The sequence below is a fragment of the Thunnus thynnus genome, chromosome 10 (genome assembly GCF_963924715.1).
Source record: "Thunnus thynnus chromosome 10, fThuThy2.1, whole genome shotgun sequence".
NCBI classification, from domain to species: Eukaryota; Metazoa; Chordata; class Actinopteri; order Scombriformes; family Scombridae; genus Thunnus; species Thunnus thynnus.
Genome location: NC_089526.1, coordinates 23,576,808 through 23,591,909, shown reverse-complemented (window position 1 = coordinate 23,591,909; position 15,102 = coordinate 23,576,808). Strand labels below are relative to the sequence as shown.

Here is a 15,102-nt window from a genome sequence, read left to right as displayed (position 1 = left end):
GTTTGGGACATCATTTCAACCAACATGGACCATTGCATTTGGAGTAAGAGGGTGCTTATCAAGAGCACTTGGTATCGGCTCAACAGTATCCAAAACTTTAACACCAGGAAAGCAGAAGATCACTGCTGAATTTCTCCTCATGTTTCTGATAGTGGAGTCGTCGATAACTAATGTGGATGGGGGAGGAGTACATGGGGACTGGCCTGAAGTGGGACAAGGAGGCAAAGCAGGTTGACTCCAAGATTAAGTAGCAAACTGAGGGAGGCCTCTGTAACCTGGTTGTACTTTAGTGGTACTTTACTTGGTACCATTAAACACACTGGGACGAGCCAAGTGTCCAGGCAGAGGTTCAGTGGGTGCAGCAGCGATGGCAGGCGCCATGACCCATCCAATGACACAGGTGACAGAGGATGACACTGACCTGCCAAGGTGGGCAGAAGTTGCTGTCATCCAAGATATTGTATCTGTTTGCCAACTGAATGTCTTGTGATGAAGGGGAGAGAGAGGCATGCCTTCCACCATATTTCCTGCTGCCAACCACAGTCCATGGCTCTCGCATCTGGGGTAGAGCTGAAGGGAGCCTTGGGTTTTGTTCCCAGGAGGACCCATGGATCATCAAACTGGGTCAGAATGGTGTTTATGCATGGGACGGTTGAATCCAAGTCCCCTGCTGTGGCTGCCAGTTCAGGACCAAAGGACACCAAGGTATTGAGAAGCTTCTCGTCTTCCCATATCTGATCAGTGTGGATATTCACTGCTCCAGTTCAGCAATCGTGTAGTTGAGATGGATGCAGCTATCACAGCCAGATGGGGAGGTAAGTGGGAGCATATCTGTTCAGGTTGAAGCAGTAGGTGGGGAGACAGGAAAACAGCAATGACCAGTACAGGGGTCCAAACTCAGGTCCAAACTCATATTGCAGCTAGTAAAGTTGCCGTTTGTGGAAAGGGGACAGAATCCAGCACTTACTTGCAGGGGCTCTGGATCCCACAGCGTTGATGTGGTTTTTGTATAAGTGACCCACAAAAAGGACATAAAGCATCAAAACTTACCAACATGATCCCAACAAATTATCCCGCTGCGGAAATTAGGCTTCAGTTAGTAATTGGTAGCATCTTGACACCCAGTAGTTGTCCTCACCGCTTCTGGTTGTTGGGTGCAGGAGATTAGCAAAACAAAACAAGTTCGTCCTCAGTCTTGCTCGATCGTTTTAATGTGATACGACTCAGAAGAACTAAGTAAAATCTCATGTCTATGAGTAGATCAGGCTGATCAAATGTTGAAACCAAGCGGGTAGTTCGGAGTCTGAAAAGTGAAGCCAATCCAGAAGTGACTTAAACCTGCATTCTCTCTAATGTCCACCCTCTCGTCCAAATATGGTCACTTCTCATCACTTCTGGCTTCAGAAATCCAAGAAAGTGACGGTCAAAATGCCAAACTCGAGGCTTCAATACACAAGTCCACAAACCAATGAGTGACATCACGGTGACTACGTCCATGTTTTTTGGGGGGGGTTTTTACAGTCTATGGTTGAAACCTGAGTAATCCGTTATTTTTCCTAAGTGAGGGCATACAAACAACCCGCCAGCTGTCAACTGGAACCGGATCTCTGCCAAGATAAAGATAAATACAAAGATAAAACAGAATCTGGGGAAATCGAAGAGGAAGACAGTTCCCAAACAAAATAATTGCTTTCATCTTTTGACTGTCACATCAACGAATTGGCTTTTTGGAGAGACTTGGGCCATCTTTAATCATCTATTAGATTGCCCACAGTGCAATTACTGCTTCTAAACATTGTGTAGTTTCAGCAAGTGGGCTGTTCATTTTAATTAATAATTTATCATCAACATGGTGGATTTTAATTGGCTTAGCACTAAACTGTTTGTAATTACTGTGGTTGAGTTCCAGGCAATTTAGCTCCAAATCAATCACTTGACTGCATCCCAAAACATCTGGGCGAGTAAGGGGACTGGCTAATAAACCAAACTTCTTTGTTATAACAATTTACCACCAGGTAGCTTAATCTAATTCTTCTGGTAAAAAGACTAAGTTAGGTGATCGATAGATAGATTTATTTGACAAAATTTAAAACATACATGACAGGCTGATCACAAAGACAGACTCCATAGGCTTATTTCCATTGTGGTCCTCTATTGCAGTACAAGATAGCAGATTGAAAAAGAAAGTGTCAAGCAAGAATGACATTAGACTTAAAAAACGTAGACAGTAAATGTTCAAACAGATAAAAAACAAAAATGTTTTAACTATGTGATTACTCTTCAAAACCATGCCTGTAACAGACAAAACTGAAATAAAGCTACAGATAGAAAATTAATGTAAATACTTACATTCCTCAGGTCTCATCTCAGAGACTTTCTGTAGCCACAACTTCCAGATCTCACAGTCACAAGGCTCATGGGCTTCACCTTGACACTCCCTGCAATACACACATACAGGAACAGATAAATATAATGAAGACAGTTAAAATGAACTCTTCAAAGCAAGCATTCTGTCTCTTGACTTTAAATGGGATTAAAGAAAATGATGAACACACCAATCACATAGTGCTTACAGAGATGCTGTCAAAACTGTCAACAACCATTCATTGGTCATATCTGCCTTTCAACTAAAATGCTCTCCTCATGTCAAGGGAACGATAAACGTTGAACCTGTATTACATCCAGCTACATTACTAAATGTCATGTCAACTGAACTCTTGAGTGAACCTGACAAGTGAACATAACGGCCACTTTCGGGAACCACATAGTGCAGTGAAGTGCAGTGAAGTATGTAGTATTAGTTGGGGTGAAGTAACTGCGGGGGCATTTACAGGGTCCTGGGACAATGAATACAAAGGACAACATGTAGAACTACACAGCATCTGGGCTATTCTCTGTTGAGCATGCTACCAAGCTAGCACATGCAGAGAAAGAACATATTTACAAATGTGTGTAAACAAATAAATGGATATACATACAAACAAACATATACAGACAGATGCTGAAATACAGCATTCAAGTGCATCCCCATATGCATGTTCACCATATACTTATGGGGATATACAGTATCAGTATCAAAAAGTATTAAACATTTTATTGTGAGAGACTTAAACTTGATTGAATACATTTTTTATCCACCAATCTATGCACATGTCCCATGACAAAGTTAGAGACTTTAACCTTTTAAGTCAAAGGAATAGTTTGACATTTTGGGAAATATGCTTAATATGCATAAAATCAATATTATTTTCATGTTTGTGCAGTAGGTACAGAGCTCAAGTTGTGAGGAGTTTAGCCTAGCTTCGCATAAAGACTGGTTTTGGCCAGATCATGAGTCATACCTGGTTTTCACCAAAGAGCTTGTTGTCTCCTCAGATGAGGAAATCTTTTTCCTCATACTCTCAGATTTCTTGAAGGGCTGTTTGTCAAACTCTCAGCGGGCTGTCATACATCGCCTTTTACTCAAGAGTGGCCTCCATCTAGCCACTCTATCATTAAGAAATGATCGATGAAGTGCTGTTTTTTGGAGAAATGGTTCCCAACAGAGCTTCAGAGCTCTCTATTGAAGTGGCCATTGGATTCTTGTTTGGTTCCATGAAAATGGCACTTCTTTCCTAGTTATTGTGTTTGACTGGACACCCAACTCTCAGATGAGTCTTGGTGATTGCAAACTTTTCACATTTCACAGTGATAAGAGCTCCTGATAACTTCCTATAATTGTAAAATGTTCTAAACATATTTTAATTTTGTTATTTTAGGAAAGTGATGTATGATGAATGTAAATGAAAAACAAAAAAACATGGATGCATCTGTTCAAACACAAACACACTCAGTTCTGGATAAAAACACCTCTGATGTGTCTAGTGCTTTTCTGTAAAACATGTCAAATGTCTCCTGAAATAAACAGCTTATCTGACTTCCACTCAAACCAATAAAAAAATGTTCTTTTCTTCATAATTATGGGTCCAATTACAATTATGAATACTAGATATCACATGTTTGAAATGGTGTTCAGATATGTCAAACAATGAGTCCACAGTGACATTCAATATCTTACTGTAATTAGTACTGTATGCACAACATATATAAATATAAAGATAGACAGATAGATAATTTTTTTTTGTTTTCAGTAATCTATATCATTACTATTATAAAGCAAAGACCCATGCTTAACAATTAGAGAAATGTTTTCTTATATTTATGGTGTGGCATTGATTACTGACCAGCAGAAGAGGTGGCCCTTGCCACAATCTACCGCAGGGGCCCTAAGTAGGGGAAAGCTAAGAGTGTCAGCGGTGGATGCTCCAGGGCCCTGGGTGTTCAGTCGCACTGCCCGTTCACACCCTGCCTGGGGACACCAGCGGATTGCTGGATTGTTCTCCACAAATGCCTGTCAATAGAAGAACAAATCAATCAATAATTCAATAATCTATGAAATTTAGGTATTTTAGTAAGGTATTTTAGTGAGGTATTTTAGCTTAGCTTTGACATAACATGACCTCAATAAGCATTTGAAAACATACCACATGCATGAATTTGTATCATATTTATTTCTACCATGTTATTTCAAAAATTCATATTTCACAAATTGTACCCCCTATAAACATTGTGTGAGATTATTTTTTTGTCTTTTTTGTATTCAGTTATTCTAGACACACAATTGAGAATTCATAGGAATTACAAAATATTAAATTAAATGTTTCAAGCACTGTTAGGTTTGGTTACAGGTGCATCAGACTTTAAACTTTCTACCAGAGAAAGTCAGAAAATGCTTCCCAGCATGGTGTTAACTTACTTTTTTTAAAAGGTGCAAATGCAAGTGACTTAAAAATCTAAAAAGTTCAAGAATCAAACAGATGAAATCATATATACTTCCCTACACAATGTGGATCTTTTCCTTTTTGAGTCCAGACCATCTGTCAGCCAACTATAACAGCCCTTAAGTGCTACCCTGTTTTGTGAGTTATACCCTGAATATGATGATGCATGTACACCTTAAGTGAGATGATGGTGATGTTTTTATGGCAACTCAAAGATGTTGGTAAGTTAATTGAAATTTGTCCCCCTTTTAGACATTTCAATTATAAACAGCAGCTATAGAGAAAAAAAGATACTCACATTTAAGCCAAACTACAGTAAATTTAATTACTTGTTGATTAGTTGGTAGTGGGATTTGGCAACTGAAAAAAAATACTCGTGTATGTTTTCGTATGTTTCATATGTTCATATGTTTCAAATAGAGCCCACTTAATTCCCACTTTTTAAGTTCTACTGAACAGGTACCTTTCAAGTCCAAGAATATCTCTCTATTCTCATCAGTGTTTGCCCCTATAAGCCCTTCTATACACAGTGTAATCTTTTCTCTGTGTTGAAGATAAACTGCAGAAATCGTGTTTATCTTTCTAGGTGACAAGATAATTTCACTATTCTGTATTGAATGCTAATTTTTATAGAAATCTCTAAGCTTCCATTTCTTTTATCTCTCTACCTTGATGTCAAACTGGAGGAAGCGCTTGTCCATCTCTCGAGAGACCACACTCTCTATGACTTCCACAGGGACTAGCTGATAGCAGTCGAAGGCTGGGCAGAAGATGTTGTGGGCTTCACCCTCTTGGATCTTTAGATTGAGAAACCTGAGGAGGCATACATACATTGGAGCAGCAGCAAACACTAAAGTAAATCAGTGTAAGGAAATTAAGAGCATCTCAAGCCAATCCACAGGCCAAACCTAAATATAACATACCCCTCCCAGCATGCTCTGCAAAACTCGTGGCCACAGGACATGTCAACAGGTTCCTCAAAGACAGAGATGGAAGACATGCAGATACCACACTGTGAGACAAAAGAAGAGGTAATATTAGTCCTCAAGATGCAATCTGTCAGTCTAAATAAATAAATCCTGAAATGCAAGACATTTTTCCGAGTAAATCTTAAAACTCTGCGGCACAATTTCAAAAGGCCCTCGATTATAATTCATACATTATTTTACATCAACTTTTAAATGAAAACACATACAGCCTTTGAGAAAGTCACTGACAGGTTTTTGCCTGAAATTTAACAACCTTAAAAGGCTGACAGGGCCATCTTTTCAAAATGTTGTGATGAATAGACTAATTTCATATTCAAAAGGAATGAAATGGCAGGGAAAGTTATGCCCTTAGTAAGTTGTTGTGTGAATGTGTGTAACTACACACAATAGTACCCTTGGTTTATGAAAAACCACTGTGCCAAAGGCCAACGCAGGCTAAAATGATGACCTCTCCTTAGAATGTGGCTAACTGATTTTCTCACACACACACAGAAACTTGATACACACACACACACACATGTACATACACACTGGCCTTGTTACAGTGAAAGACTGACCCTCACAAAAGACATAAAGGAGACAGTGTACTTTAACAATGCAAGTATTGATTTGTGAAAGAGCAGAATGTGATATAATCAACCATGACCTTTAAATGGGCCCTTGACTAGACCCAGTTGATTGGCACAGTGCAGTTCAAGAAGCCTTTTCAGAGCCACGTCAAAAGATATTGTCTGGCAAACATAATCTATAATTTCTATCTATAATTTCTCATAAAGTAATTGATAAATCAAGTTTGTCAGTTTGAGCTTAGAGCTCTGGATTGAAACATCTACCAAAGCTCAACAAAAAGATTTTGTCCTCCAACACTAAACTTTTTAGAGACAGACAGGCTGATTTTCCCCAGGTTACCAATGTCAGGTATCAAAAACAGTATAAAACACTGCTACTTTATAGTTTTTGCACCAAAGACTGATTATAAAAATCAGCTTTTCCTCATTATCTTGTCTATCATTTCTCAAATATTGGTCAGGAAAATGCCACTTTTATGCTTACAGTGGAGTCCCAACTTATTTTTGGCTGGACCACAACAGCAGGGCCAGCCCTATTAACGCGAATGTCTGTCCCTAACTGACTGAATGAGTGAGTCACTGACTGAGTGATGAAGTTACACCATTGGTCAGCCAAATGCCACCACTTCCTGTATCTGTTTCAAATTAAAAGCCCTCTAGCATTTCATACATGGTCCAGCCATATACTAGGTTTTGATGTAGTCTTGCTTACCAAACAATGCAACAAACAGTGACCAACTCTAGTATCTTCAACTAGAGGAGCTGGCTATGTGCACCAAATAAGAAGAGGAATCGCAATAGGCATGGATAATATTTTTTTGCTCACATTTAGCATATTAAAAAGCTGGTAATAAAGTCATCCACATTGAAATGTGCCCCATTTTGCAAGTTGTTATACAGTTACTGGAAATAAACTCATAATAAACTTAAAATAATTTTTTTTTTTTGAAAAAATGAATACATATCCTTAGGCAAAGAACCAATTAGATGGCATAACAGCCGACTTTGCCCACCTGATCTCTGCTGGGACACCCTGATTTTTATCAAACACACTTGATACTCTCGTTGGTGGTCTTCTATAGTGAGTAGTCAAACAAGACAAACTGCCAACAGCATAAGATTAGTCAAAGGCCAACTGCCCACTAGTTGTGCTTCTTTACAGAACATCTCACATTACCAAGCATAATTTCCATTGTGACAACTGACCACAAAAAAGACTGAGAAAATGGAAAATGTCAAGCATATTTGATAATGACTGGAAAGTCCCAAACAACGTCAGCAGAACAGGAGAGCAATTAAACATTGGGTGAGCCGACCCTTTCGCAGCAGGGGCTCAATAATGCTCCATGATGACCATGTAGACATGCAGATTTGTATACTGGGTGGAAACTATATCTTCCATGACATTTTGACAGCACTATGTCATATCTATGACTAATGGGTGCTGTAGTTGGTGAAAGGTCACAAAATATATTTAAATATATTTGCAGACAGTACTTGATACATGTTTAGATTAGTTGTAGAGTGAAAACAATAAGCAGACAGCTACAGTGACACTTGTGTATGTAGTTTTGCATTAACTAACCTTAGCCAGCTTATACTCGATATTTAATAATGATATGTCACTTGATTTAGACTTAAGATTTAGCAAATTTAACAATGTTTGCTGATGATACGACTGTGCATACATTATCAACTAATATCGATGAATTTAGTAATACACTAAAGAATGAACTCATTCAATTTTAAAGTAGGGGTTCCTGGCACACCTGATGAAGGCCACAAGCCAAAACATATTGATCCGACAAAAAAGTTTTTTTTTCATACTACAAGAGTGAGTTTTGACCTTACAGTAGACAAAAAATATTTTACAAGCTAGGCACCAAGGAGGAAGGATGAATTTTGTCAGACACATAGACACATACACAAAATAGCAGCAAAAACGGAATAAAGGGTATCTATTATAAGACAATGCAGGTTATGCAAACTATAGTACTGTCTCGTCTTGATTACTGCTTAGTAATTAGGTCAAGTGATGAGCTTCAGTTAAAGCAGAATAGATCAACACAACTGACATTTCAGTAAGAGGCAGTATATATGAAATGCATCTCACGATGGCTGAAAGCTGAAGATAAATTAAGGTAGCCTCTCAACTTTGTTTAGGAACATAATAGTTTTGAATAGTTTTGTTTTTAATTTGACAATATTATTTTCTGGAGTACCCTCAGATCTTATCAAACAAGACCGGGGAGGACGGGTCACATTATGCAGCCCCAACCAAAGACCAAAGGCTTAATTAATAGCTATACTTAAAAAAAACAGTATTGTATAGAGCCATATCTGATAGGAACAGTCTGCCATGCTTTATGTCTTAAGAATCTACAAAAAAGGTGTTAAGAAGAGGTAATTCATGAAGACAGGCCTGCAAAATAAATGGGCAACATAGGTTTTCTTTAATTTATTTGTAACATGGATGTTTAGATGAACTGTGTTTGTTATCATTGTTTTGCACTTTTAAATTGTTTTAAATGTTTTGTATATATATGGTCTTGTTGTAATTTTATTGTTGGATACAATACTAAAGTTGTAACTATATTGTTTACTGTTTGTAATGTCAGTGCAACCATTGTTGACTATATGAATCTTATTTGAATATGGACCCCATGAAGAGTAGTAGGGATCCCAATAAACAAAAAAACAGTAAACAGCGTGCTCCTGTAGCCTACTGGTTAAGACTCATGCCACATAACTGCAACATCTGCGGTTTGAATTCCCACCACCCACCCCCCCAGAAAAACAGTAAACAATTATTTTCCTTATGCTCTGTAAGTTCAGCATCCCATTAGGGAAGCTGCATGTTGAGCATGACAATTCCACACCAAACAAACACATCTGGAGGTCTCGGTAGTTTGATCATTAATTCACATGTCTGACACAGATGCAGAAGACTACTATGGCATGTCCTTTCTACTTATTTTAATGGTCTTACTCACTGGCCTAAGGAGAGATTAATCTTCTAAACTAATAACATTTTTTAGAAGTATTGATATTCTCTCATATTCGGAACTTTCTGACACTATAATTAACCAACCACTGGCTCTCCTAGGAGTAGAGGAAGTCCTGCTTTTGTTTGTAGGGGGAACCCCTTGCATGAATACTAATGACTGCCAGCAATATAATGCTGGGTAATAAGGCTATACTATGCAGAAAGATAGGCGTGGTGGTAAAAAAAAAATTAAAGAATTCAGTAGAGACACTTGAATGAATTTATGGCAACATAGGGATTTGATTTAAATAACCAGTGGCGTACAGTTTTCATGGCTACACGGCCAGTTACTATTAGTGTGTGCAGTTCCATGCTAGCTTTTACCCTTGCCACTGTAGTAGCTTATTGGACAGGAAATTATGCTGCTCCCTGGGGCTTTGCATCCTGTAGTTTAAATTCATGTGATGGCTCCTCACTGACAGTACAGTTAAATGATAGACTTCACTAAAATGATGTTCCCATCTACCACATCTGTTACTGCCACTTAAAGTTTTCTTGAACTTATTGATCTAAAATTTTTGAAAACTAAAATGCATTTCAAGGAAACTGTGATGACTTTGCTGGGTGGGTAAAAGTTAGACTCCCACCCAATGCAGTGTTGTTGGAAGCCCTTCTTTTTCATTTACATATGTGACTTGCTTGTTAGGGCTTAGCACCAATTTGGCTGGTAGAAAAAGTGGCCACCTCTGTTTTTCTCTCATCCTCTTATTCTGTTCATTTAGCAAACATTGGTAGGAGGGGATCTGAAGACATCTCTCACCAGAGAAGACTCCTCATCAGCAGGGATGAGGCTGATTTGGTCTGGGGAGGTAATGGAGGAGCGGGTGGTGCGTGGCGTCCGTGGCGAGGGCAAGGTGTCCCAGGCATTATAGCCACTTGGAGGTGGGTTGGGCATCTGTACCCCTGAGCGTTGACAGCATTCCTCCGCATTGGTCATCCAAGCCTCTAAGAGCTTCTCTCTGTCCCAATCTGAGGCAAAAAAGGCATAATTAAAGAGAAATGTTAATACAATACAAAACAGAGAAGCCTAAACGAGGTAAATGAGAAGTGTTACAGTTTTGTTATGAGTGCATGACAATGAGTCTGGATGATAGTCAAGACAAAAAAAGGAAGGGAGAAGGAAAATGCTAGATAATCATTGAAGAAGTGGACAATGTAGTAAAAGGCCAATCGGTCAGCCAGTTGTTAAAAAAATAATTTTGAATGAGTGTTTGAGTTGGCCTTTTGAAACATTGTAACCTCCTCACATCATATCTTTTTACCACAATCCAGACTTTTAAGACATGTGATAAGCAAACATGTTCACAGGCCAGGCCCAGTAACACAAAGCCTCTAAGAATAGCAGCACTGATCTAGAGTTCCTGGATCACAAGAGCATTAAAAACAAAAACACAGTGTATTTTTGTGATAATATTTTATACTATAATATTTATAATACTTCATGAATGTGGGCCTTAGACAGGCATTGAAAACCATTAAAGACAACCTATTACAGAATTCCATCTTGACTGATAAAAAAAAACTTGTTTTTCTCTATTAAAGTCTCTTTTAATCCATACAAAAATTTAATTTTCACAATAAAAAATATGTAAATATCCGTAGTCCATCCTGTCTGATATTTATTTGAGTTGATATGCAAAATGCTGAATACACCAAAGCCCACACAAATCCCACTCCAGTGGCAACAATACCACCGAAGCCTTTCAAGCAACCAACAGCGTAGACCTGCTGCCATCTGGTTTTCTGTTTTAGAATAGCTGTTTAAGCCGACATTAGCAGAAGAACAGGTTTGAGAGCTTTTCAGTATAAATATTGAATGACTTGTGGATTGTGCCCGAGTCCAAATTTTCTAATGAAAAAGTTCCCTCCTAAAATAAGGAAAGTGACCCGGTCAACTGTGCAATTAGGCCATTATCAGCCTCGAGACACGTTTCACCATAAAAAAAATGCCTCAGACCCTAAATGGCCTCGTTTAGATAATGAATATTGCAACAATTTCCCCCAACCCCATTCAATTAAAACTCATCAATGATGACCCTATCTGCATGCGTTTGGCCATTATAAAAGGAGTCTGAAATTAAAAGTCTTCACATTCAGTCTTACATATTAAAACTTTGCTTGAGAAATACAAATTGTCAGAGGCACAGACTGACTGACGGGAAGGCAGCTAGGCAGGCAAGCAAGAAATGTGATAAGAACACTGGTAAAAAGACTAAAATGGAAATATACACTAGGAAGCATGAATGAATGTGTGAAAGTTTTCACATAAAAGTCCAAAAACCCTTCTCCTGGAGATTAACAGAAATCCTGAAATGTTCCATCCCTATTAGACAGACAGGAAACATTCCCAAGATAGAGGTGAATAAATATAGCACCATTCTGGGGTCACTCTCTCCCCCCTACGCTCCCAAAAGTATGTCTCATATGTAGCACACACCGCTCAAAAACCAGCCTCTCAGCCCACTGAATTAGAGAAGGTGGTATTTAAGGGCTGAATATCAATCCTAAACTGAGACATATTTTTGAAGTCCTCTACTAACATAATCTGAGCCAAGTTAAATTAACTGGGGTTGTAGTTTTCAAAGGCTTTAAGTCAAATAACAATGTTTTTGAACATTTGAAGTCCCTCAAACACATTATCATTGCTAGATTAAATGAAGGTAGTTCAAGAAATGGTTAGCTTAAAGCTGCAAATCAAATCAAAACTGTGACACAGTTACTCTACTTTGCCAAGCCGAAGTTCTGTGGGCATGGAGAATGTGGCAAAATGAATTTCCTTCATTCTCCTAAGGTTAAAAGGTTTTCTCTGATGTAGCCTATCAGCAACACATTTCTTGGATGCATGTGTTGTTAGGTAGTGATTGATTTGATTACTTGAATTTGACTGGACAGAATCATATATACTGTATTATTTCATATGAGCTGAACTGGGTGGATGAGTACATTATTTTTGTTGTGTGGATGCATTACACTCATACCCTTAACAAGCTGTGTAACTTGGCTTTTAATTCATAGCTACCGTTACTTTACACAATAGAGGTAATAAGGCAAGTTTATTTTTTACAACCTGTGTCACACCAAACTCAAAGTCTCATACTTTATATTCCTTCTGGCATTTACACTGCAGACACACTGTTTGCTTGATAGCAACTCTCTTAGCAACAAAACAACAAGTGATTTAAGTGTCAGACATATTGCTTTGTTTTGCTAATATTTTACAAGACTTTACAACTCAATGTCATTAAAGTTATTCATTTGTGATGGACAGAAACTAAGACAAAAAGATAAGCCAACAAGTGATACGAACAAGTAATGTGTACTTGTTAGGATGGGTTTTTTTTTGCAAAAAACAACTTTTGTGTAATAATACGTACTCAGGTTTGGTTCTGCTTGTTTGTGGACACGCTTTCATTTGTATGAAAAGCCGGTGTGTGTTGTGGGCAATGTTATTTACAGTATATGCCAAGTGTGTAATTTGCAAACAAGTGTTCCTCCTCACATATTTTGTGGAAAAGACAAGCCTCTAAATCAGCATTTAAAGCATGTGACACTGACACTCTCCACTGAGAGCAGTACAAATGAAATTCTTTTAGATAACAATGGTTGTTGACAGCTGTTAACATCTTGCCTCTTTGACTGTAAGGAAGTCACTGGAGTGTAGCATGAAGTTGATGTGTGAAAAGGCCTTTCTAATCCTAAAACAAACAAAATATAAGACTAATTTCACAATAAATGTGTTCTTTACAATTTAAACACAAAATATCTATAAAACAGTATGTGAATGTAGCCTTGAATTTTTATATTCAGTACTAATAAGTACTAGCAAATGTCTGACTGAGAGTGTGTGTGTTTAATGTACCATGGGCACGTAGAAGTGCCTCTGCAGTGAAGAGTGGGGCCTGCAACATGTCGGCTGTCTCCACTATCAGCATGTCCTTCAGCCTCCGTAGATCCTGAGGTCGCAGGCCCTCATACAGCTAGAGAGGAGGCCGGGAGAGAGGAGAGCACGGAGACAAGAGAGGAGGAAAGGAAGATAAAGACAGGAGAGGAAGAGAAGCAATGAAGGTGGGAGCAGAAAGAAAGATGGGGCGAAGTGGAGGGAGAGAATAGAGGTATTAAAAGCATATCAAATATGTGATTGCTGACGCATGACTAAGCCAGCCCCAATGAGCTAACAGACTGATGATGATAGGAGTCACATGCCTTGTGGCAAACTATTTTTTGTGACTAATCTGTGTGTGTGTTTGTTTTTAACCAAAGCATCTGAAGTATGAAGTGGTGGGCTGGTCAGCAAATTCCTAACTAAATTATAAACACTGGAATATGGTCAAATAATGCCTGAAGAAGAGTTTTTTTTAATGTAGGTTTTTATCAGTACCAATATTACACAACTGACCAATCTGTGAACAGTGCAACTAAGTGTCATGTTATTATAGAGAGAAGCTCATGAAATGATGGTATTATGTGAAAGTACAATTTTGTTACTGGTATGTTGTAAGTGACACCAGTTGAGTGTGACAAACTGAAAGCTGTATACCCACTGTATACCCACTACACACTCTTGCTATTTTATTCTGTACCTCTCTTCGGTCAAGGGCTGCGTACTCTGCCTCTATACCCTCTGCCTCAGGGGCAAGAGAGAAGACCATCTGTGACTCCAGGCACAGGGCCAGATCCTTGTGGTGCTGCTTCTCTGCACAGTCACATGGAGTCTCGCGGTTTTCGTTCTCCGCAAAAAGGTCCGCTTCTTTCTGCACCAAGAACTGTGAGGAGGAAGATGAGTGTTTGGATCAAGGGGCACAAACTATATGCAGTGACACGTACTAAAGCTCACTTGCCTGTATGTAGTTTTGAAACACCTTAAATTACAAAAAACAGTTGAGGACCACTTACTCTGTGATGCTAGTTCAGGGAATCGCAACACAATTATGGCAGAAATGCTCATCCCAATTATTTTGGAGAGAGCATCTCCTTCTGATTGTCATTGCTATGCTTCTTAACAAAATTTAAATAAAAATGTTTTATCACATTGAAAAAATTAAATAAATTGTCTTCTCAACTATTAAAATGCAATTTCACCTTCCCTAACATTTGCCTAATTCATTCTTTTCCACTTTCATCACAGCAGACCTGTCAGCGTCCCAAATTTGACATTTAGTGTTGCCAATGGTGCACATTAGATTTTCAAGATATGCCACGGTAAGGCTTTCAGGGTCAATTATCATTATTTTTTTACTATATTAAATTACATAATGAAGAGCCATACAAATGCATGATAGATTGCATGAGCATGCAATTTGATTATCTACGATTAGCTGTGCAATCATAGTTAAATCCATTTGATAATTGCTTTTGTTCACATTGAACTTTAAATCCTTCATCATGAAGATTACACTTTTAGATTCAACACACCATCCATTTCAAAACTACACTCATCCTACAAATTCACAACAGCAAATGTTGAAAGACACACAATGTTAGCTTAAATTATAAAAAAGATGTATTTTGTACAGCATCTTCCCAAAACTCACCCAGGAGTATGTGGCGAGCATGCAAATTATTGTCCCTTAGACGAGGTCGCAACTGACCCAACACAAGGCAGCACACATGCCACTATTCCACAAAGATTCATAGTTAATAAAATGACAGATATTGAATAATTTGTATTAACATCAGGG

At 38.4% G+C, this 15,102-nt stretch overlaps 1 protein-coding gene across 2 annotated transcripts in view; it reads right to left on the bottom strand.

The window, feature by feature from the left end:
* LOC137191777 (ankyrin repeat and IBR domain-containing protein 1-like) overlaps window positions 1–15,102 on the bottom strand; it is a 42,913-nt gene that overhangs the window by 23,306 nt on the left and 4,505 nt on the right. For both annotated transcript variants that reach the window (XM_067602164.1, XM_067602165.1), the window contains exons 4-10: window positions 14,005–14,187; window positions 13,284–13,401; window positions 10,185–10,393; window positions 5,744–5,832; window positions 5,489–5,633; window positions 4,224–4,390; window positions 2,350–2,438 (exon numbers count right to left, since the gene is read on the bottom strand). In XM_067602164.1, coding sequence (XP_067458265.1) covers window positions 2,350–2,438; window positions 4,224–4,390; window positions 5,489–5,633; window positions 5,744–5,832; window positions 10,185–10,393; window positions 13,284–13,401; window positions 14,005–14,187 — 1,000 coding nt within the window. The remainder of the gene's footprint in view (window positions 1–2,349; window positions 2,439–4,223; window positions 4,391–5,488; window positions 5,634–5,743; window positions 5,833–10,184; window positions 10,394–13,283; window positions 13,402–14,004; window positions 14,188–15,102) is intronic.